We start from the raw sequence: 23,933 nt of genomic DNA, 5'->3' as shown, positions 1-23,933 counted from the left end.
AGACAGAAAGTCGGGCTTAGTGTTAGCCACAAAAACAGCTAGTGCTAACCCCCAATTATTTCCCCAGTACTCACCGCCACAGGGGTGCCAAGAAGAGCCGGTACAACAGGCCAAATGTTGTCGCTCCTGGGCCTAGGTGGTAACAGGCTGGTGTTATTTAGGCTGGGGAGGGCCAGTAACAATGGTCGTCACCCAGGCTGGTAACATCAGGCTGCTGCTTGGTTGGTATTTGGCTGAGAATAAAAATAGGGGGAACCCTATGCTTTTTTTTGCATAAATAATAAATATATTTAAAAAATGAATAGGGTTCCCCATATTTTTACTCTCAGCCAAACACCAACCAAGCAGCAACAGCCTGATGTTACCAGGGTGGGTGAGGACCATTGTTACTTGCCATTCCCAGCCTAAATAACACCAGCCTGTTACCGCCTAGGCCCAGGAGCACCATTTTTGATGCTCCGGGCCTGTTGGTACCGGCTCTTCCTGGTACCCCTGTGGGGGTGGGTACCGGGGTAATAATTGGGGATTAGCACTAGCTGTTTTTGGCGGTAACGCTATGCCAGGGCTTAGTAATGGACTCCGTCTATTAGACAGCTTCCACTACTAAGCCTGTCAAGTAAATAAAAAAATGTTAAAAACACAACACATTTAAAAAAAAAATGATTCCAAAAAACACTCCCCCACAAGCCCTTGTTAACCGTTTTATTAACATTTAACAAAAAAAAAAAAAAAAAACGCTGGTCATCGACGTAGTCCACCGAATCCAAAGTAGTCCACAGGATACATGGATCTGAAATGAGAAAAAATAGAAAAATAGGTTAATACATTTATTGTCACCCCCCCCCACACACACACACACACATCTCCTGTGCCACATGACTACAACTCCCAGCATGCCCTTACAGTATGGACATGCTGGGAGTTTTAGTCATGTGGTGCGTGAGATGTGCAGGCGAGTGACAAGCTTGTCACCAACCCCCTGCTGCAGGACTACAACTCACAGCATGCTCTTACAGTAAGGACATGCTGGGAGTTGTAGTTGTGCGGTGTGGGCGAGTGATAAACTTGTCTCCTGCCCACCACCGCACGACTACAACTCACAGCATGGCCTTACAGTAAGGACATGCTGGAAGTTGTAGTTGTGCGGCAGGGTGCAGGTGAAAAGCTTGTCACTCACCTGCACATCTCACGCACCATATCCCCGCTACCCTAACTTAGTGACAGAGACACTGATTTACATCCCTCCCCCCTTTTCTCCCGCCTACGCTGCACATCTCCCACCCGCTACTTGCTACAAGACTACCACTCCCAGCAGGGCAGCCATCAGGGGGGTACAGCCAGTACTCCAGTTAGGGGCCAGAGCTCCCAGGAGGCCTGGGCCCCCGCTGCACCCCTCTGCAGCTGCCGCAGCACAGAAGTAGGGGGAACCACTGTCTACACAACGGTCTCCTGCTTCCATGGCCAGTCCAGGACACATTAAACTATAAGCGCGTCTTACAGACGCGCCTATAGTTCAATGCAGTGCTCGGGTTCGGCTGATTGACAGGGTGATGAGCCATTGGCTTCTCGCCCTGTCAATCACTCTAGTGGCCCGCCCACACTATGCAAGCGCCTACATGAGGCCCGGGCTTCCGTCCTCTGCACTCCGGCACATGAATGACGTCATCATCATGCGCCGGAGCACAGACCAGAGAAGAAGACACAAGAGAAGAGGCCATGGACCGCGCTGGAGCCAGGTAAATATGTTTTTGTTTTTTTTTCAATTGTTTCCTAAGGGGGCTACTTATTCCTACCTAAGGGGGCTACATATTCCTACCTAAGAGAGCTACGGATTTTTACCTAAGGGCATTACTGATTTCTTCCTAAGGGCACTACTGATTTCTACCTATAGGCGCTACTGATTTCTACCTAAGGGGGCTACTGATAACTACCTAGGGGGGCTACTGATAACTATCTAGGGGGGTTACTCATAACTACCTAAGGGAGGGCTTCTGATAACTACCTAAGGGGGGCTGCTGACTATTACTACCTAAGGGGGCTGCTGGCTATTACTACCTTAGGGGGCTACTGATTACTACCTAAAAGGGCTACTGTTATTACTACCTAAGGGGGTGCTGCTGGTTATTACTACCTATAGGGCTACTGATTTCTACCTAAAGGGGCTGATGATTACCACCTAAGGGGGCTGCTTCTATTACTACCTAAAAGGGGCGGCCATTACTATTACCTAAAGGGGGCTGCTGCTATCACCTACCTAAAGGGGGTCTGCTGCTACTACTACCTAAAGGGGGGGCTACTACTGTATATAGGGGGCTGCAACTATATACAGGGTGACCTACCTACAGGGAGTAACCCCTACTTATAGGGGGCTGCTACTTCATACAGGGAGTAACTATCTACAAGGGGTGGCTATCTACACAGGGACCTACCTACAGGTGGTACCTCCCTACTCTGGGCACCTGTGTAATGAGGGAAACTATGTGAAGGGACCTGTCTACTTTCTGGAGCAACCTAACTACCTAATGGGTGGGGGACAGACCTACCTACTCTTCCCCAACCCACTTATCTAGCCACTCAATTATTACTGTATGGAGCGTTATAGGTTCAGGAAAAGTGCAGAGTCTAAAATGTTTGTCTGGCAGGTTCTGTGGAGACAAGTGAAAGGAAGAAGTCGTCATGACGGTCTGGGCCGGAAGGAGAAGAAAATGGAAAGTGAACGACTCCGATCAGAAAAGATGTCACCTTATGTAACTGTATGTAATCCCTTATACGGTCTGCAGAGCCAGTGTACAGCTGATATGTATCACTATATGGTCACTGTATGGGGGGAATATTTCCTCCTTGTATACTGGGAATATTGGTCTCAGTATACAGGATTTGGTCAGTAACAGTATGATAGTAATATGTTAAGTTATAATATTCCTCCTTGTATACTGGTATTGTTGGTAGTATTGGTTTCAGTATACAGTAGTCCCTCAACATACGATGGTATTCCGTTCCAAATGGACCATCGTTGAAACCATCGTATGTTGAGGGATCCATGCAATGTAAAGTATAGGACAGTGGTCTACAACCTGCGGACCTCCAGATGTTGCAAAACTACAAAACCCAGCATGCCCGGACAGCCAACGGCTGTCCGGGCATGCTGGGAGTTGTAGTTTTGCAACATCTCGAGGTCCGCAGGTTGAAGACCACTGGTATAGGAAGTTGTACTCACCTGTCCCTGCCACTCCAGACCGTCACCGCTCGTCACCGCTGCCCTGGATGTCGCCTTCCATCGCTGTCGCCACGTCCCCGGGTGTCCCCGATGCTCCGGCCTCTGCTTCCCCGGCATCCACTCCTATTGGATAACGGGACAGCGTGCGCAGCGACGTGATGACGATGATGGAGAGCGCCGACGATGCAGGGGATCCCGAAGAGAACGCGCCGGAGCCCCAAGGACAGGTAAGTGATCGTCAGTGGACTACACGGGGCACCGTAAATGGCTATCCGCTAGCCGTTTATGCTATGGCCCCGACATACAAAAGCATCGTATATTGATGCTGCCTTCAACATGCGATGGACTCTGAGAGGCCATCGTATGTTGAAATGATCGTATGTCGGGGCCATCGTAGGTCGGGGGGGTCACTGTACAGGATTTGGTTAGTAACAGTGTGATGGTAATATGTATGGTGATAATATTCCTCCTTCCTTCCCCATTGAACTAAAGGGCTCTTGTTTTTCTTGTCCTGTGGTTTAAATTCTTTTTATATTGATGATTGGGAAGATAGCGGGCAGGCCCTGCGGGGGGGGGCATAGGTGGGGAGGAGTCGGGTGGGGGGCCAGGCCTTGAGCTGTGTAAGGGGCCCCCAAATTTCTGATGGCAGCCCTGACTCTCAGCATGCCCTCACTGTAAGGGCATGCTGGGAGTTGTAGTCTTGCAACAGGTAGCGGGCAGGAGAATAGCAGCACAGGCGAGTGGGAGACAAGGGGGGATGTAAAGCAGTGTCCCCGTCATTAAGTTAGGGTAGCCGGGATAGAATCAGATGGAGCTTAGACTCCTGTGTACAGTTGTTATATCATAATGTAAAAATTTGCTCTCCAAAGCCGTTTTGTAAGCCAGGTCCGGGCTGGCTTACATTTACGGAGTTTTGGAGAGGTTTTGACTTTGTGCGACTTTCACACTTGATAAATCCCTGACCACTGCAAAGTGAAAAATAAAATGTACTTGCGTAGGCTCTTTTGTAGCTTTTTGTTTACAGCCAAAAGTCACACAAAAATTTGCTTAGGCGCGTATGCGACTTTTTGTGCGATTTTTGTAAGCAAAAAAAGAGCTCTAAATCCCTTGATAAATGTCCTTAAAATGATTAACGAGGGCTTGCGGGAGAGTGTTTTTTGAAATAAAGTTTTTAAAACATGTTGTGTTTTTTTATATATACTTTACAGGCTTAGTAGTGGAAGCCGTCTAATAGACGGAGTTCATAACTAAGCCAGGGCTTAGTGTTAGCCCCAAAAACAGCTAGCACTAACCTCCAATACCCCAGTACCCACTGCCACAGGGGTACCGGAAAGAGACGGTACCAACAGGCCCAGATGTATTCCTCCTATATAACATATTAAATATACATTTATACATTAAATACTGTCTATATGAGGTGACTAGGAGTTAGTCCTAAAGGAGAGCCCTTTTGTAATGGAGGGACTCAGGCTGTGGGGACTCTAGACAAAGGAACAGGACCAGGTCCTGTTCCGGGACACCACATTGGCATCTGGCTAAGGAAAATACGGGAAATCCTATGTGGGTTTTTTTTTCATGAATAATATTTAAAAAATGAACAATTGTGTATGGTTCCCCCTATTACTACAGACTACAGAACATGCTTACCAAGGCAACAATGATAAATGTCCCCCATTGAGTGATGATGTGTACATTGTATGTGATATGTCATTTTGTATTTTTATAGGGGTGAGTTAGTCAGCCTCAACCACACTCCTGTCACTTACAGTCAGCCTATACATGCTGAAAAGATCTCAAGGCTTGCGTCCATTTCCCCCCCTTGCAGATGCTCATGATTAGAGATGAGCGAACTTACAGTAAATTCGATTCGTCATGAACTTCTCGGCTCGGCGGTTGCTGACTTTTCCTGCATAAATTAGTAAAGCTTTCAGGTGCTCCCGTGGGCTGGAAAAGGTGGATACAGTCCTAGGAGACTCTTTCTTAGGACTGTATCCACCTTTTCCAGCCCACCGGAGCACCGGAAAGCTGAACTAATTTATGCAGGAAAAGTCAGCAACCGCCGAGCTGAGAAGTTCGTGACGAATCGAATTTACTGTAAGTTCGCTCATCTCTACTCATGATCAAAGCAGCAAGGCTCCACTCACTCTGGATCTAAGCTCAGAGAAAACTGATATGTAGAGGGAAAACTGAAAAATACATCTCATAATGACCAGATATATTGTTAAGCTAAATTCCCAATTGTGATCCTTATTTTGGCCAGTGTTTTTTACCAAAATCAGAAGTGGAACTGGCACAGAGTAGTAATGAATAGATTTGCACTTGTTTCTATGTTTTGGACACAGTATTGGTATTGATCAAAATACTAACTGAATAAGGGTTAAAAACAGAGTTCAAAAACAATGGGGGCATAGCCTTATTCTTCATGTACACAGTAGATGATTCTGAAGAGTCAACAGTTATTACTTTCAGAATATGAAATAATAACCCAGGGGTGTTTCTTCTGTCTGCTTCACAGTACACAAAGGGTTAGATTTAACCTGGAAATGAAGAAGGAGTCCAGCACTGCAGTGAAGGCAGCTTTATTATGTGAGGAGCAAGCCATAAAAGCACACTAGTCAGACATGTTTCAAGCGCGAACGCTCTTCCTCGGTGACGTCAGTGTGAGCACAGGTGAGCCATTATATAACCAAATCAAAGGGTGGGCCAGGTGAAACAACGCCCATGTACCTGGCATCACACTGATAGACAGGGATCGAGGTATACAGGTAAAATGCACATGCAAGATGCAAAATACAAAAGAAGTATATATATAAAAAATGTATATATAAAAAGTGTATCAATATACATAAGTAAAATGTATAATACCACATACCAAAAAGGCTAGAAACTAACAAGAGGGTAACAGGACTAACAGGACAAAATATGTGAAATTAATAATGGAACAACAGTTCCCGTCGGATGTTTAAACCTGTGGGACTACGTGTTCCTAAAGTGAACTGCCAGAAAGCTTCTCTGTCAGCTAATTTTTTCCTGATACATCCTCCTCTAATGTTAGATTTAACAAGTTCGATAGCATAGATGGTAAAGCCACTCGTATTACCATGATGCACAGTTTGAAAGTGAGCAGATGCAGCTGATCTGTGTCTGCTCGATGTGGTGGTACTGTCATTCAAATGCTCTAACGCTATGGTTTTTAACCCTCTAGTTGTGTAACCCACATACTTGAGTTGACAGAGTGAGCATTCTATGATGTACACCACATTGGTATAATTACAATTAATGTATGACTTTATGGAAAAAGTCCTGGTGCCATCGGCAGAGGTGAAAGTTTTTGTGGGTTTTGCATAATTACAAGTGCGGCATATTCTCTGTCCGCACTTGAAAAAACCCTTTTGAGCTAACCAGTGTGAGTGACTGGATCTTTCACTCACCACCACACTTGGCGATAGCTGATCACCAAGTGTGGGGGCTCTTTTGGACACTACTTGGCATCCCTCACTCAGAAGGGATGATAGCGTTTCATCCCTCCTGAGGAAGTGAAGGTGTCTATTAATAATTAGTTTGATGTTATTGAAATAGGGTGAATAAGTGAGTGCCACAATGGGTTTTTTACTTTGTTTTGTTGGTGCGTGTTGTGGATTAACAAGAGCACTTCTTTCCTTGTTGGCTACAATACCTTCAGCCCTATTTAAGGTATGATGGGAATAACCCCTATTAGACAACCTATTCTTATATTCCTCGGCCTGAGATTTGTATGTGGTCGTGTCGGAGCAATTTCTCTTGAGTCTAGTGAACTCCCCTACTGGTATGGATCTGGTGGTGTGTAATGGATGATTGCTGTCAGCTCTGAGGACAGTGTTACCGGAGATGGGCTTGCGGTGAGTTGAGGTAGAAATTTGACTTGATGAGTTGATGGTGAAAGTTAAATCCAAAAATGCCATGGTCTGTGAATCAAACTGGTATGTAAATTTAAGATTGTATGGATTATCATTCAGATATGCAGCAAACAGTGGTACGGTCGCGACGTCCCCCCTCCAAATGAGGAGGAGGTCGTCAATGAAGCGACCGTACCACTGTATGCTGTTGGCAAATGGATTATCAGTAGTGAAGATGTAATTAGACTCCCAAAAGGACATAGTCAAATTGGCCAGGGATGGTGAGTGTTTGGCTCCCATGGAAACACCACTAGTCTGTACGTAGAATGTTCTATCAAATATGAAATAGTTGCGGGACATGATGAACCAGATGACCATTTTGATAAATTCTTTAAGATCTGATGATTATTGGCTGTGGGTATTAAGGTGGAATTCAAGAGCAGTCATGGCAACTACCCAAGGTATATTAGTGTACAAAGACACTACATCACAGGAGAGCCAATATGCGCCTGATGTCCACTGTACATTTTCCATGGCCCTCAAGACGTCCCTAGAATCCCTGAGATATCCTGGAACACGTTGTACCAGAGGTTGCAGTAGTAAATCAACCCAATTGGACAGTCGCTCCAACAAGGACCCACTGCTAGAAACATTGGGCCTCATGGGTGGAGGGATCGTCCCTTTATAGGTTTTGGGCAGGGCATACATAACCGGAATGACTGGTTCATTCACGAAGAGATAATCTCTATCCCTCCCAGTGATGACCCCCAGTGCAACACCTTCATCAAGTAGTTTGGATAGCTCAAGTTGAAATTTCATGGTGGGATCAGTGGTATGATCCCGCAACAGGGTATTGATTCCCTCAACATACATATCCTTATTCATAACCGTTACCAAACCCCCTTTTGTCAGACATCCTGATGATAATATCATCATAAGTGGTTAATTCTTGTAGAGCAGTACGCTCCTTACGAGTAAGGTTGTCTGACCTGGGGGGAGTGGCAGAAGCGGTGTTACCAAGGGAGATGAGATCCTCCTCTACCGTGGCCTGGAAAAGATCCATACCGTCAGTGTGGGAGGATAAAGGGTAAAATGAGGGATTTTTGTTGACATGCATGAAATTTTTGGATACAACCTCAACTTGTTGAACATTATGAGCATTCAGCTCAGTGAGTTGACTCAAAGTAATCTGGTCAGGAAATGATTGTCCCTGAAATTCATTATTAACATGCATATGGGAATGAGAATCAACTATTTCAATAGAGTCCTCACTGAAAAAATGTTTTCTGACGGTGAGGTTGCGTACAAAACGATTTATTTCACAAAGGGTGCCAAACACATTAAGTCCATTGACCGGTGAAAAATTCAACCCCCTGGCAAGTAATGAGGTTTGATCCGGGGAGAGAACTCTGCTAGACAGGTTCATCACTGCTAGTTCCTCCGAGCCTGACTGCGAAGGCGTGGAGGATCTTTTTCGATGTTTCCTGCCCCCCCTCCTCCTCCTCCTGGGTTTTTTGTCTTGCGCTCCGCGTTTTTTGACTGAGCTGCATGACACGGAGTACCCATGGAGGTATGGGGGGCAGTGGATCCATCAGACTCTGTGCTCTCACCCTCGCGATCGGAGTCCATCTCAGAGGAGCTGAAGGTAACCTTCTGCAGGGGTGTGCGTTTTTTATATCCACGTTTCTTGTTTTTTAATATCGATCTGGGCTGCATGCGAGAATTGTCCCAGCGACCCCAGTCATATTGTTGCTTAAGTTCAAAGTCCTGCATATCCCTCTGCAACTTGATTTTCTTAGACTCCATAATACCCTCCTCTAACTTAGCAATGCGATCATTAGTAACTTTTAATAAATCAGAAAAGTCTGCCATACCTTGGAATGGCTCCAATTCTTGTTGTAGCTTGGAAATGTCCTCATTCAGGGTTTCCAATTTCTTGGTCTCATATTTAACAATGATATTCATGAATCGATTGGAGCAGACCGTGATGGCCTCGTGCCATTCCATCAGCATTTCTTCGCAATAGATGGTTGTAGGGATCTTTTTAATTCTTAAGCCCCTTGGGATTATGTCCTTGGAGATATAATTAGACAGCGTGGTACAATCCCACCAAATCCTGGTTTCTTGTAGTTGTAACCTTTCAAGGTTGTGCATTAGAACCCGAAGGTTCACTGTAGAAGTGTCCACAGATCCAGACCCGGCAAACAGGTTAGCAGCTTTCTGTGCCCGATCCATGGTAACAGTGGAAGGTGCAGTCGAACTCATGATGCCGTCCACGTAGCAGTGTGTACGCTTGCTCTGTGAGGGCAGATTACTCTCACTAGATCTCACTGTTGCAGGCTGCTGGGAGGGAGCACGAGAGAGCCGGTAGCAAACAGCAAAGAAATGAAGAGAGTCCAGCTCACCTCCCGTGTCGTGCTATGCACGGACCGGTGCCCGGCCAGGCGCCCCGGATACTGGAAATGAAGAAGGAGTCCAGCACTGCAGTGAAGGCAGCTTTATTATGTGAGGAGCAAGCGATAAAAGCACATTAGTCAGACATGTTTCAAGCGCGAACGCTCTTCCTCGGTGACGTCAGTGTGAGCACAGGTGAGCCATTATATACCCAAATCAAAGGGAGGGCCAGGTGAAACAACGCCCATGTACATGGCATCACACTGATAGACAGGGATCGAGGTATACAGGTAAAATGCACATGCAAGATGCAAAATACAAAAGAAGTATATATATAAAAAATGTATATATAAAAAGTGTATCAATATACATAAGTAAAATGTATAATACCACATACCAAAAAGGCTAGAAACTAACAAGAGGGTAACAGGACTAACAGGACAAAATATGTGAAATTAATAATGGAACAACAGTTCCCGTCGGATGTTTAAACCTGTGGGACTACGTGTTCCTAAAGTGAACTGCCAGAAAGCTTCTCTGTCAGCTAATTTTTTCCTGATACATCCTCCTCTAATGTTAGATTTAACAAGTTCGATAGCATAGATGGTAAAGCCACTCGTATTACCATGATGCACAGTTTGAAAGTGAGCAGATGCAGCTGATCTGTGTCTGCTCGATGTGGTGGTACTGTCATTCAAATGCTCTAACGCTCTGGTTTTTAACTTTCTAGTTGTGTAACCCACATACTTGAGTTGACAGAGTGAGCATTCTATGATGTACACCACAATGGTATAATTACAATTAATGTATGACTTTATGGAAAAAGTCCTGGTGCCATCGGCAGAGGTGAAAGTTTTTGTGGGTTTTGCATAATTACAAGTGCGGCATATTCTCTGTCCGCACTTGAAAAAACCCTTTTGAGCTAACCAGTGTGAGTGACTGGATTTTTCACTCACCACCACACTTGGCGATAGCTGATCACCAAGTGTGGGGGCTCTTTTGGACACTACTTGGCATCCCTCACTCAGAAGGGATGATAGCGTTTCATCCCTCCTGAGGAAGTGAAGGTGTCTATTAATAATTTGTTTGATGTTATTGAAATAGGGTGAATAAGTGAGTGCCACAATGGGTTTTTTACTTTGTTTTGTTGGTGCGTGTTGTGGATTAACAAGAGCACTTCTATCCTTGTTGGCTACAATACCTTCAGCCCTATTTAAGGTATGATGGGAATAACCCCTATTAGACAACCTATTCTTATATTCCTCGGCCTGAGATTTGTATGTGGTCGTGTCGGAGCAATTTCTCTTGAGTCTAGTGAACTCCCCTACTGGTATGGATCTGGTGGTGTGTAATGGATGATTGCTGTCAGCTCTGAGGACAGTGTTACCGGAGATGGGCTTGCGGTGAGTTGAGGTAGAAATTTGACTTGATGAGTTGATGGTGAAAGTTAAATCCAAAAATGCCATGGTCTGTGAATCAAACTGGTATGTAAATTTAAGATTGTATGGATTATCATTCAGATATGCAGCAAACAGTGGTACGGTCGCGACGTCCCCCCTCCAAATGAGGAGGAGGTCGTCAATGAAGCGACCGTACCACTGTATGCTGTTGGCAAATGGATTATCAGTAGTGAAGATGTGATTAGACTCCCAAAAGGACATAGTCAAATTGGCCAGGGATGGTGAGTGTTTGGCTCCCATGGAAACACCACTAGTCTGTACGTAGAATGTTCTATCAACTTCTCGGCTCGGCGGTTGCTGACTTTTCCTGCATAAATTAGTAAAGCTTTCAGGTGCTCCCGTGGGCTGGAAAAGGTGGATACAGTCCTAGGAGACTCTTTCTTAGGACTGTATCCACCTTTTCCAGCCCACCGGAGCACCGGAAAGCTGAACTAATTTATGCAGGAAAAGTCAGCAACCGCCGAGCTGAGAAGTTCGTGACAAATCGAATTTACTGTAAGTTCGCTCATCTCTACTCATGATCAAAGCAGCAAGGCTCCACTCACTCTGGATCTAAGCCTATAGAAAACTGATATGCAGAGGGAAAACTGAAAAATACATCTCATAATGACCAGATATATTGTTAAGCTAAATTCCCAATTGTGATCCTTATTTTGGCCAGTGTTTTTTACCAAAATCAGAAGTGGAACTGGCACAGAGTAGTAATGGATAGATTTGCACTTGTTTCTATGTTTTGGACGCAGTATTGGTATTGATCAAAATACTAACTGAATAAGGGTTAAAAACAGAGTTCAAAAACAATGGGGGCATAGCCTTATTCTTCATGTACACAGTAGATGATTCTGAAGAGTCAACAGTTATTACTTTCAGAATATGAAATAATAACCCAGGGGTGTTTCTTCTGTCTGCTTCACAGTACACAAAGGGTTAGATTTAACCTGCCATAGCAACCAGATTGCTTCTTACATTTTTACTAAGGCCATTGAATAGGCACCTGGTCAACTTTTCCTCTGCACAAGTTTTGATAAATCTTCCCTAAAATGTATTCTTCATTTCACTTTCAGCATTACTTGCCATTTTTTTGGTAGAAGATTCTCATGAAAGTGATTCTTAAAGGGGTACTCCGCTGTTAGATATCTTATTCCCTTTCCAAAGGATAGGGGATATGATGTCTGATCGCGGGGGGCCCGCAGCTGGAGACCCCACAATCCTCCCTGCAGCAGCCCGGTACCTCAGCTGTCCAGAGCTAAGTTTTCTCCAAGGCTGATGACAGGCGGTGCAGGGGACGGGGCATTGTGAAGTCACAGCCGCCCCCTCGTGACGTCAATGCCCGACCCCTCAATACAATGGGCATGACCAGGCCCCTCGCAACAGGACAGGCAAACCAAGCAATTGCTTTGGTCCCCGAGCAGAGCCGGTGTTCGCCTGTCCTCTTGCGCTATCCCGTTCGGCAGGCAGCTCGCTCTGTCGGCCTGCCGGGCCAGCAGTGCGAGAGCCTGCCTGGAGAGGGAGGCAGAGACTGAAGCCGCTGCCTCAGCTCCTTTTTGTGCCCCGCTCCGGCTCACCGTCCGTCGGCCCGGGCCTCCTATGTGCGCGCAGCTCACCATGTCACGTGACATCACGCTGAGTCCCAGAATTCTGGGGCCGGCGTCCTGACGCCAGCCCTAGAGCGTGACGTGACGGTGAGTGAACTGCCGACATTACTGCGCGCGGCAACTTCTCTGGCGGTGAGTGAATGTGAAGGTTCTGCACTCAATTCCTAAGGGTACTAGTACTACTATCAAACTGCCTACTGGGTCTGGGGGGAGGGGGGGTTAATCTGGGGGTACTACCTTCCTACTTGGGGGGAGAGGGGGATAATCTGGGGTCCCCCCAGTAGGCAGGTAGTGCCCCCAGATTAACCCCCTCTTCCCCCCAGTAGGAAGGTAGTACCCCCAGATTAACCCCCTCTTCTGGGGGTACTGCCTACTGGGGTGAGGGGGTTAATCTGGGGGTACTACCTTCCTACTGGGGGGGAGGGGGTTAATCTGCCCCCCAGTAGGCAGGTAGTACCCCCAGATTTACCCCCTCTTCCCCCCAGTAGGAAGGTAGTACCCCCCAGATTAACCCTCTCTTCTGGGGGTACTGCCTACTGGGGGAGGGGGTTAATCTGGGGGTACTACCTTCCTACTGGGGGGAGAGGGGGTTAATCTGCCCCCCCCCAGTAGGCAGGTAGTACCCCCAGATTAACCCCCTCTTCCCCCCAGTAGGAAGGTAGTACCCCCAGATTAACCCCCTCTTCTGGGGGTACTGCCTACTGGGGGGAAGGGGGTTAATATGGGGGTACTACCTTCCCACGGGGGGGGGGTTAATCTGGGCCCCCCCAGTAGGCAGGTAGTACCCCCAGATTAACCCCCTCTTCCCCCCCAGTAGGAAGGTAATACCCCCAGATTAACCCCCATTTCTGGGGATACTGCCTACTGGGGGGAGGGGGTTAATCTGGGGGTACTACCTTCCTACTGGGGGGGAGAGGGGGTTAATCTGGGCCCTCCCCCAGTAGGCAGGTAGTACCCCCAGATTAACCCCCTCTTCTGGGGGTACTGCCTACTGGGGGGAGGGGATTACTCTGGGGGTACCACCTGCCTACTGGGCGGAGGGGGTTAGTCTGGGGTACTACCTGCCTACTGGGGGAAGGGGGGTAATCTGGGGGTGTTTCATGCCTACTGGGGGGGGAGAGGGTTAATCTGGGGGTACTACCTGCCTACCAGGGGGGTGGGGTCTAATAGGGGCCACTACCTGTCTACTGTGGGGGGAGGGGGTAATCTGGGAGTACTACTTGCCTACTGGGGGTCAATCTAGGGGTACTACCTGCCTACTGGGGGTCAATCTGGGGGTACTACCTGCCTACTGGGGGGAGGGGGTCAATCTGGGGGTACTACTTGCCTACTGAGGGGAGGGGGTCAATCTGGGGGTACTATCTGCCTACTGGGGATCTAATTTTGGGGTACTACCTGTCTACTGGGACGGGGGGTGTTAACATGGGGGGAGAATGTCACATGAGGGAAGATGAGACGGGGTAGGGATGGGAAGGGGAGAATGTGAAATGGGGGGGATAGAAATGAAATGGGCAAGATGTGAAATGAGTGGTGCATATAAAATGGGGGAATAGATGTAAAATGGGGGGGAGATTGGACATGAAATGGGAGGATTTCACTATTTGTTTATAATATTGAAATTGCAATATTTAGGTCCATAATTGCAATCGCACAGTTTCCCCATATCGTGCAGCCCTTCTAGCTATATACCTGGCTACCTAACTACCTACATCAGTGTTTCCCAACCAGGGTGCAAAACTATGACTCCCAGCATGCCCGGAAAGCCAGAGGTCATCTGGGTGCTGTAGTTTTGCAACAGCTGGAGGCACCATGGTTGGGGACTGTTGGGCACCATGCTCTGTTACTGAGTGGGACACCAAGGGGGGCATTATTACAGGCCTATAGATGAGGAGATTGTGTAATGTTAAGGAGAGCACTGGAAAAATGCAGAGTCTAAGATGTTTGTTCTGCAGATGAAGAGAGATGAAGTTTTGGCTGGAAGAAGACATCATGGCGGTCTGAGTCGGACGGTGAAGAAAAGGAAAGAGGACGACGCTGATCAGAAAAGACGTGACCTGTGAGTTCCTTCATGTAGCTGTAAACACTTATATGGGGTATAAATATCCTGTGTACAGCTGGTATATAATCTCTATATGGTCCTGTATATATAATATTTTTTTGCGTGCGTAAGGTGGGGAGAGGGTAGGGGGGGACCTCCATGTCTATTTTGCTTGGGGCCCCCAAATTCCTTCAAACGGCCCTGGGCGTGACTCCCCTTCCATAGACTTGCACTGAGCGGGGCGGATGTGATGTCATGAGGGGGCGGGCCGTGACGTCACAATGCCCTGTCCCCTGCACTAACCATCATCAGCCTCGGAGAAAACTTAGCTCTGGGCTGCTGAGGTACCGGACTGCTGCAGGGGGGGATCGCAGGAGTCCCCAGCAGTGGGCCCCACGCGATCAGACATCTTATCCCCTATCCAAAGGATAAGATGTCTAACAGCGGAGTACCCCTTTAAGATAAAAACAAGTGGGGGGGGGGGGATTTAACATGAAGTATGTGATGTACATGTTTTTTTAACCCTGTTTTTCTTGCGGAGTATGTGATGTTATTATGACTAATTTATCAAAAAGTCCCATGGCCTTTCATGAATTGTATGCAAAAGCTTGAGTGATAATGATGACAAAAAATATTGTGTGGTATAAGCACTTTTTACTGTGTGATCAGACTTGGTTCATTGCACATAAATGAATTTGTATGCCACTGCCTACAAGTCGGGTGTCATAGAGGGGACACACGTGAATACAGTTGAAAGCTGCCTGTCAGTAAGTCACAATGTGACCTCCGCCCTCACAAAGTGCAGGCGTGACGAATCGGCACCTGCACTTTGGAGAAGGAAAGATTTGGCTCTACTGTTCTGGAGATTGCTGCGTTGGACAGAGATAAGGATTAGGGTTTTTTTTTTTTTCCCTCCTAGCATGGGGGGGGGGGGGAACAGGGAGGTGACTGACTAGCTACCTACCTATCTACTTAGCTACCTGGCTAAATACCTAATAACCTACCTACTTACCTGGCTACCTATTTACCTACCTAGCTTCCTATTTACATACCTAGCTACTTGGCTATCTACCTGGCTACTTATTTACCTACCTACCTGGCTACCAATCTACTTACATACCTAGCTACTTGGCTAACTTTTTACCTACCTACCGACCTGTTTACCTACCTAACTGCCTACCTACCCACTCACCTACCTAGCTATCTACCTACATGAAGATGTTGGATCTACTGAAGATGTTGGATCGATCTATCTACCTAAGGATGTATTTACCTATTAGGGAGAGACTATCTCCCTGAGGTCTTTCTGATGGAAAAGAAAATGAATGTTAACAACTCAGATTAGAAAATACGGCAATTGTGAGTCACTTAATTTAATTGTAAATATATTACTGTGTGAGATAACATTTTTGGAAGGGTAGGGTGTTGTTGCGGGGGTAGAGGTGAGGGGTTTGGGGGCAATGATGTGGGAACCCTTTTACCGCACCTCACCAGGGGTGCAAGGGACACTAGGTACACCTCTGCTTGTAATAGGGCCCTGAGGACCCTCTGAGTGAAAGGAATATATAACTCTATCTAACAAGATTAATACTGATTACTTATTGGGAAGCTGAAATATTTTTTTATTTAGGTGCCTAATCTTGCAATATCTGTAATAACTATATTTACTAGAGACGGGAAGGTTCCATACATTTGCAGAGCCTGCTGTCTACATTAGTAGAAGATGAACAGTGAAATAAAATAAAAATGAAACGGTTTACTTATGTGGGATACTAGGCATAGATACTACTTGATTATTTTGCACATGGTTGTGATATTTTAGGACAGGTGCGATAGCAAGCCATTTGATACTGGAAGACTTTCAGAACTATTTCGGGTGCATCTGACAGAATGAGGATATAAAGTTATTAAGTGAAACATGCTGTAATGAACTGGAGTCACAATGTGACTGAGAGGTCAGAAGAGACATGAAAATTACCACATTTTCCGGTAATAAGTGAGTTTTAATAACTACCATGGAAAGTACAGTAGTTTGCTATGTGGGAAATAATGTTTACATTGCCAGCTTGTAGTTTTCTGGGATGACAGTAAAGTAAATCTAACAAACACATATTACTAACAACACAGAAGAATTTCTCAAGCATGCTCCAAAAAAATGGGGCTCATTATCATGGACCATTTTTAAGAGCCTCGAAAAGCATCAGCGTTTACTGCCTGTGTGTATGCCGCTCTAGAAGTTTTGAATAAAATATCCCGTTTTATACCTTATCCTGTGAGCTGGATCTATCTTTTCCTTGAAAATAGGTTGACGACTGCTTTAATAACATATATTACATGTCGCTGTTTAGTATAGCTACAGGGAGGAGCTTGAAGGCCCCAGTTAGGAAATCCCCCATTTAGATAAATAAGCATAATTCACATAATAATGGAAGTTATTTTCCTGTAAATTTAGTGATCATTATTAGTATACCTTTATTACCATTAGGTATTAGATATGATTCCATTCAGTTCTGTGCAGTTCCTTCATTCTACTGATCAATCCACAATCCAACCACCCCTGCCCCAGTGGAGCCTACAATTTATTTCTTCTAACCGGAAGCCCACCAAGATTTGTAACACTGCAAAAGAGGAGCATACCTGATGGTCAGACGTGGTTTGGTAGGTGTCCAACTTTGACATCTCCACAACAGAGGAAATAAACCTGTAACAGTAATAAAGGAATTTCTTGATTATTTCTTCTAACAATATCTTTTGGTGGTATAGGTAAGAAAGATCACTAACTTTTTAGATGTCCGTCCTTGGTCTACAATCGATCTTTACTGCTAAGGGAAGATGTTAAAGTCCTGTGTATAAAAGGCTGTGTCATTTCTGTACGGAGCTAAAATGAAAGTAACATTTCCTTAATCTGACATGTAGCATAGTTGAGTAGAAAGTGAAAGTGGCATTGAAACTTCCGTGCGAGAAAATAAGAAAAGAATAGCTCAAGTATTATAATATAAATGACAATGACATAGATAGATAGATAAATACATAGATAAGTTTACATGCTTACGAAATGCCATTTTAAATCTGTGGCAGAAAAAGCACTATGGGGGAGATTTATCAAAACATGTGCAGAGGGAAAGCTGACCAGTTGCCCATAGCAACCAATCAGATGGCTACTTTCATTTTCGAAAAGGCCCCTGAAAAATGAAAGAAGCGATCTGATTGGTTGCTATAGGCAACTCAGTAACTTTTCCTCCGAACAGGTTTTGATAAATCTCCCCAAAAAAATTACAAATATAAAGGGGGAGATTCAGCAAAACCTTTGTAGAGAATGAGTGGGGCAGTTGCCCATAGCAACTGTGAGAATCAATCTGATTGGTTGCTACGGGCAAATGCAAAACCTTTCCTCTACACAGACATACAAAGTTTTGGTCTGTTTCACAAAAAAAACTTTTTCTCCCACTGTGCAAACCATAGAGATAGGAATTTGTATTTGTACAGACATGTTCCAACGTGTTGACAGTTTACAGCTTTGTCAATTTTACAGTTTACAATTTGCTTGTAAATTACTTCTATTAAAAAATCTTAATCCTTCTAGTACTTATCAGCTGCTGTATGCTCCAGAGGAAGTTACATAGTTACATAGTTAGTACGGTCGAAAAAAGACATATGTCCATCAAGTTCAACCAGGGAATTAAGGGGTAGGGGTGTGGCGCGATATTGGGGAAGGGATGAGATTTTATATTTCTTCATAAGCATTAATCTTATTTTGTTCCAGGAATGTATCTAATCCTGTTTTAAAGCTGTTAATTGTTCCTGCTGTGACCAGTTCCTGAGGTAGACTGTTCCATAAGTTCACAGTTCTCATGGTAAAGAAGGCGTGTCGCCCCTTGAGACTAAACTTTTTCTTCTCCAGACGGAGGGAGTGCCCCCTCGTCCTTTGGGGGGGTTTAACCTGGAACAGTTTTTCTCCATATTTTTTGTATGGGCCATTAATATACTTATATACGTTTATCATATCCCCCCTTAAACGTCTCTTCTCAAGACTAAACAATTGTAACTCCTTTAATCGCTCCTCATAGCTAAGATGTTCCATTCCCCATATTAGTTTAGTCGCGCGTCTCTGCACCCTTTCCAACTCCGCAGTGTCCCTTTTATGGACAGGTGCCCAAAACTGAACAGCATATTCCAGGTAAGGCCGTACCAATGATTTATAAAGGGGGAGTATTATGTCCCTGTCCCTTGAGTCCATGCCTCTTTTGATACATGACAATATCCTGCCAGCTTTGGAAGCAGCAGCCTGACATTGCATGCTATTCTGTAGTCTGTGATCTACAAGTACACCCAGATCCTTCTCTACCAGTGACTCTGCCAGTTTAATCCCCCCTAAGACATACGATGCATGCAGGTTATTAGTACCCAGATGCATAACTTTACATTTATCCACATTGAACCTCATTTGCCAAGTGGATGCCCAGACACTTAGTCTATCCAAGTCATCTTGTAACTTATGCACATCCTCTATAGACTGTACCGTGCTACAAAGCTTGGTGTCATCTGCAAAGATAGAAACAGAGCTGTTAATACCATCCTCTATATCATTTATAAATAAATTAAACAACAGCGGGCCCAGTACTGAACCTTGGGGTACACCACTAATAACCGGGGACCAATCGGAGTACGAATCATTGACCACCACTCTCTGGGTACGATCCATGAGCCAGTGTTCAATCCAGTTACAAACTAAAATTTCCAAACCCAAAGACCTTAACTTACCTGTCAGACGTCTATGAGGGACAGTATCAAATGCTTTAGCAAAATCCAGAAACACTATATCCACAGCCATTCCTCTGTCAAGGCTTCTACTCACCTCTTCATAAAAGCAAATTAGATTGGTTTGACAACTTCTATCCTTAGTAAACCCATGCTGGCTATCACTTATAATACAATTATCCCCTATGTATTCCTGTATGTAATCCCTTATAAGTCCTTCAAACAATTTACCCACAATGCACGTTAAACTTACCGGTCTATAGTTTCCTGGGGAAGACCTAGAGCCCTTTTTGAAGATTGGCACCACATTCGCCTTGCGCCAGTCCCTTGGCACAATACCAGACACCAGAGAATCTCTAAATATCATGAACAGGGGTACAGATATTACTGAACTTACCTCTCTAAGAACTCTTGGGTGTAGTCCATCCGGTCCTGGGGATTTGCTTACATTTATATCACTTAACTTACCTTGTACCATCTCTACATTAAGCCAGTTCAGTACATTACATGATGTGTTACCAGCACTGACCTGGCCAATGTCAGCTCCTTCTTCCATAGTGTATACAGAACTAAAGAACCCATTCAGTAGCTCCGCCTTCTCTTGATCGCCTGTGACAACCTCCCCATTATCATTATTAAGGGGTCCTACATGCTCTGTCCTTGGTTTTTTTGCATTTATATGTCTAAAAAAATATTTAGGATTAGTTTTGCTTTCTTTGGCCACCTGTCTCTCATTTTGAATTTTTGCTGTTTTTATTACATTTTTACAGATTTTATTAAGCTCCTTGTACTGTTTAAATGTTATAGCTGACCCATCAGATTTGTATTTTTTGAAGGCTATTTTTTTGTTGTTTATTGCTCTTTTAACATCATGTGTCAGCCATGTAGGATTTAGTTTTAATCGTTTATATTTGTTCCCCTTTGGTATATATTTAGCTGTATAGTTATTTAGAGTTGATTTAAAGATGTCCCATTTACCTTCTGTATCAGTATTTGAGAACACCTCCCCCCAGTCTATGTCCCCTGTAGTGTAGCCCTCAGCCCAGGGAAATTTGCCTTTTTAAAGTTATATGTTTTTGCCTTCCCCGCCTGTCTTTGTTTTCTACATTTTAAGTCAAAAGTAACTATATTGTGGTCGCTATTCCCAAGGTTTTCCCGCACAGTTACATTCCCAACCAGCTCTGCGTTGTTGGAAATGATCAGATCCAACAAGGCATCACTTCTTGTTGGGTCCTCCACAAACTGGCCCATTAAAATATCCTGCAATAAATTTAGGAATTGTCGCCCCTTTGTAGTTTTAGCCAACCCCGGACCCCAATCTATATCTGGATAGTTAAAATCTCCCATTATTACCACTGTACCTGCCCGGGCGGCCCTCTCTATTTGTTTATGAAGCTGAACTTCTATCTCTTCAGTGATATTAGGGGGTCTGTAGATTACACCAAATACTATTTTTTCAGTATTTCCCTCCTTTTGTAATTCTACCCACAATGATTCCACATCCTCAGAATCATCACACACTATGGCATCGTTCACACTGACTTTCATACCACTTCTTACATACAGACAGACTCCACCACCTTTTCTGTTCATTCTATCCTTGCGAAACAATGTAAACCCCTGCAGATTAACAGCCCAGTCATGCGAGGAGTTCAGCCATGTCTCAGTGACCCCAACTATATCAATATGTTCCTCCAGTATCAAGGCCTCAAGCTCCCCCATTTTATTTGCTAGGCTTCTGGCATTTGTGAACATACACTTTACATTTCCATCCTTTATGTTATTGGGGTTAATGGGATTCAAGGGTGTAAGTTTTATTTTCCTATGAAGCTTATTCCTATTAACTATTCTAACCCCTCCCTCCGCTCCACCCCCAGGTACATTTATAATTCCCACCTCTCCATCTACACTATCTTCCCCCTCTTTGCTGTAGGTTCCCTCCCCCCAAGTCCCTAGTTTAAACACTCCTCCACCCTTCTAGCCATCTTCTCCCCAAGCAAAGCTGCACCCTCCCCATTGAGGTGCAGCCCGTCCCTACGGTAGAGCCGGTAACCGACAGCGAAGTCAGCCCAGTTCTCCATGAATCCAAACCCTTCCTTCCTACACCAGCTTCTGAGCCACTTGTTTACCTCCCTGATCTCCCGCTGCCTCTCTGGTGCGGCTCGTGGTACTGGTAGTATTTCAGTTGAGTAGTTCTTTTCAGTCTGACCACAGTGCTCTCTGGTGACACTTCTGTCAATGGCAGGAACTGTCGAGAGCAGGAGAGGTTTGCTATGGGGATTTTCTCCTACTCTGGACAGTTCCTAATGCAGGCAGAGGTGTCAGCAGAGTGCACTGTGGTCAGACTTTAAAGTAAAAACATTACAAGTATGCAGTAGAATAGACAAAATGAGACATCCGCACTCACCGCTAGATATGAGACTCGAAGCTCCGATATGGAAACGCCGGTGGACCGGGACTGCAGAGATGTGTGGGCGCTCAGAAGCAATCACTGGTAATTTTGCCCTTCTTCTGGCATCAAGTCACTTCATAGCGCTGTGCATTTTAAATGGAGGTGAGAGTGGATCAGCAGTCACATGACCACATCAGTTGAGCCGAAAAACAGGAAACATAAAAAGAGGGATAAGGAGTTAACAAAAGTGCAACTTAGCCTACCAGTAATAATAGAAATCAAAACAGTTCGCATATAGAAATAATAAATTATAAAAATGGGGCCATATCCACTCTGTCATAGAAACCGAGTGGTCCTTGCGCATCAAGGCACAAAATCCAGATGGCCTCCGCTCGTAATGGCCAAGTATTCTGATCAGTAGTGGAAATAGTGAATCTAATTACTTCAAGGCCACCAAATTTAAAGGGGTTTCCAGGAAAAAACTTATTTTATATATCAACTGGCTCCAGAAAGTTAAACAGATTTGTAAATTACTTCTATTAAAAAAATCTTAATCCTTTCAGTACTTTTTCGCTGCTGAAGTTGAGTTGTTCTTTTCTGTCTAAGTGCTCTCTGATGACATGTGTCTTGGGAACTGTCCAAAGTAGAAGCAAATCTCCATAGCAAACCTATTCTACTCAGTGCAATTCCTGAGACAAGCAGAGATGTCAGCAGAGAGCACTGTTGCCAGACAGAAAAGAACAAGTCTACTTCAGCAGCTGATGCCTATTGGAAGGATTTAGATTTTTTTAATAGAAGTAATTTACAAATCTTTCTGGAGCCAGTTGATATATAAAAAATGTTTTTTCCTGGAATACCCCTTTAATTCCTTCTGTCTGACTATTATGCACCTCTCTCATGTACTGGAATTTTAATGGAATAGAGGTGCTCTCGTACCCTAATCCTCAGCTGTCTCACAGTTTTGCCTACATAGAAGCGCATACAACTGCACATTAAGAAGTAAACAACATGAGTAGTGCGACATGTGATAAGGTCATGCATAGAGCAAAAAGTATGTCCTAATTTAATCCTATCTGTGTTAACGTTATATTTACATTGTGGACAATTTACACATTTTTTGTTTGGGGCAACACTGGTCACATGTTTTTTGGGGCAACACTGATCAGCCAATACTTCTTGTGTTTTTCTATAGCTCTAGCATTGTCATTTAGTAATTCTCCTAATGACTTGTTCCTCCGATATTTTACAATAGGCTTTCTTATGGCTATAGCTGACAGGTCATTGTCACTTTCTATAAGATGCCAGTTCTTGTTAATAGCAGTTTTCCCTATGGAGTTCATTGCACTATTCTTGAAGGCAAATGCAAACAATTTGTCTTGTATTTCACTTTTAGTTCCTCTCTTAGATTTAGATATGAGCCTTTCTCTAGGAATCTTCATAACTTAAGTATAGGCATTATGAATGATGCTCACCGGATAGCCTCTCTTAACTAAACGGGAGGAAAGATCATCAGCTTGTTGTTTAAAATAACAGAATCACTATTATTTCTCTTCAGCCTCAGAAACTGGCTATATGGGATTGAATACTTAGTTTGCTTCGGATGAGAGCTGTTGTAATGCAAGATGGTATTTTTGGCGATGGACTTATGAAAACCTTTGGTCCCCTTCAGCATATATCATAAGGTATAAAAATTCAACTTGTAGCCCTCCATAGGTGCTAGTAAAAAACATGTTCATCTGATTAATGTTGTTCAGATAGGTTATAAAGGCATCATATGAATTTTTATCCCCCTCCCAGAAGATAAGCACATGTCTACATAGCGCCAAAAAGCCTTAATGTTCTTCAGGAATGGATTAATGGGGTTGTAAATGTATTCCTTTTCAAAATGTGATTAAAAAAAGTTTAGCATATGAGCCTGATGTGGGGCTCCCCATTGCCATCCCAGATATTTGTTTGTACCTGTTGGTATTAAAGCAAAAAGTATTATGATTAAGTTTGAAATACAATGCATTACAAATGAAATCTATATAGGATGTGCTTTTATTAGAACTGTGAAGTATGGACCGGATTGCCTGTACACCCGCATCATGGGGGATGCGGGTGTACAGGCTCTCCACATCCACTGTAACAAGAGAGAAGGGGTTTTGCCAATGGAAAGACTCCGTAAATTGAATAATGTCACTAGTGTCCTTAAGATTAGAGGG

General features: G+C 44.4%; 1 protein-coding gene across 7 annotated transcripts in view; it reads right to left on the bottom strand.

The window, feature by feature from the left end:
- The window catches only part of LOC130357960 (transcription factor ETV7-like), a 60,326-nt gene extending 38,558 nt beyond the window's left edge, over window positions 1-21,768 (bottom strand). For 3 of the 7 annotated variants that reach the window (XR_008889341.1, XM_056560735.1, XM_056560741.1), the window contains exons 1-3: window positions 17,632-17,774; window positions 17,361-17,457; window positions 17,217-17,280 (exon numbers count right to left, since the gene is read on the bottom strand). Coding sequence is in view for 6 of the 7 variants with exons in the window: in XM_056560735.1 (XP_056416710.1) it covers window positions 17,217-17,258 (42 nt within the window). In the remaining variant the exon portion in view is untranslated. Of the gene's footprint in view, window positions 1-17,216; window positions 17,281-17,360; window positions 17,458-17,631; window positions 17,775-17,884; window positions 17,906-19,805; window positions 19,829-21,744 lie in introns of those variants that run through there. The other 4 variants (XM_056560738.1, XM_056560737.1, XM_056560736.1 and 1 more) reach the window with 4 other exon arrangements.
- Between the last annotated feature and the right edge of the window lie 2,165 nt (window positions 21,769-23,933).

The sequence above is a fragment of the Hyla sarda genome, chromosome 2, assembly GCF_029499605.1.
Source record: "Hyla sarda isolate aHylSar1 chromosome 2, aHylSar1.hap1, whole genome shotgun sequence".
Classification (NCBI taxonomy): domain Eukaryota; kingdom Metazoa; phylum Chordata; class Amphibia; order Anura; family Hylidae; genus Hyla; species Hyla sarda.
The sequence above is the reverse complement of the archived record's forward strand: the minus strand, read 5'-3'. Positions and strand labels throughout refer to the sequence as shown.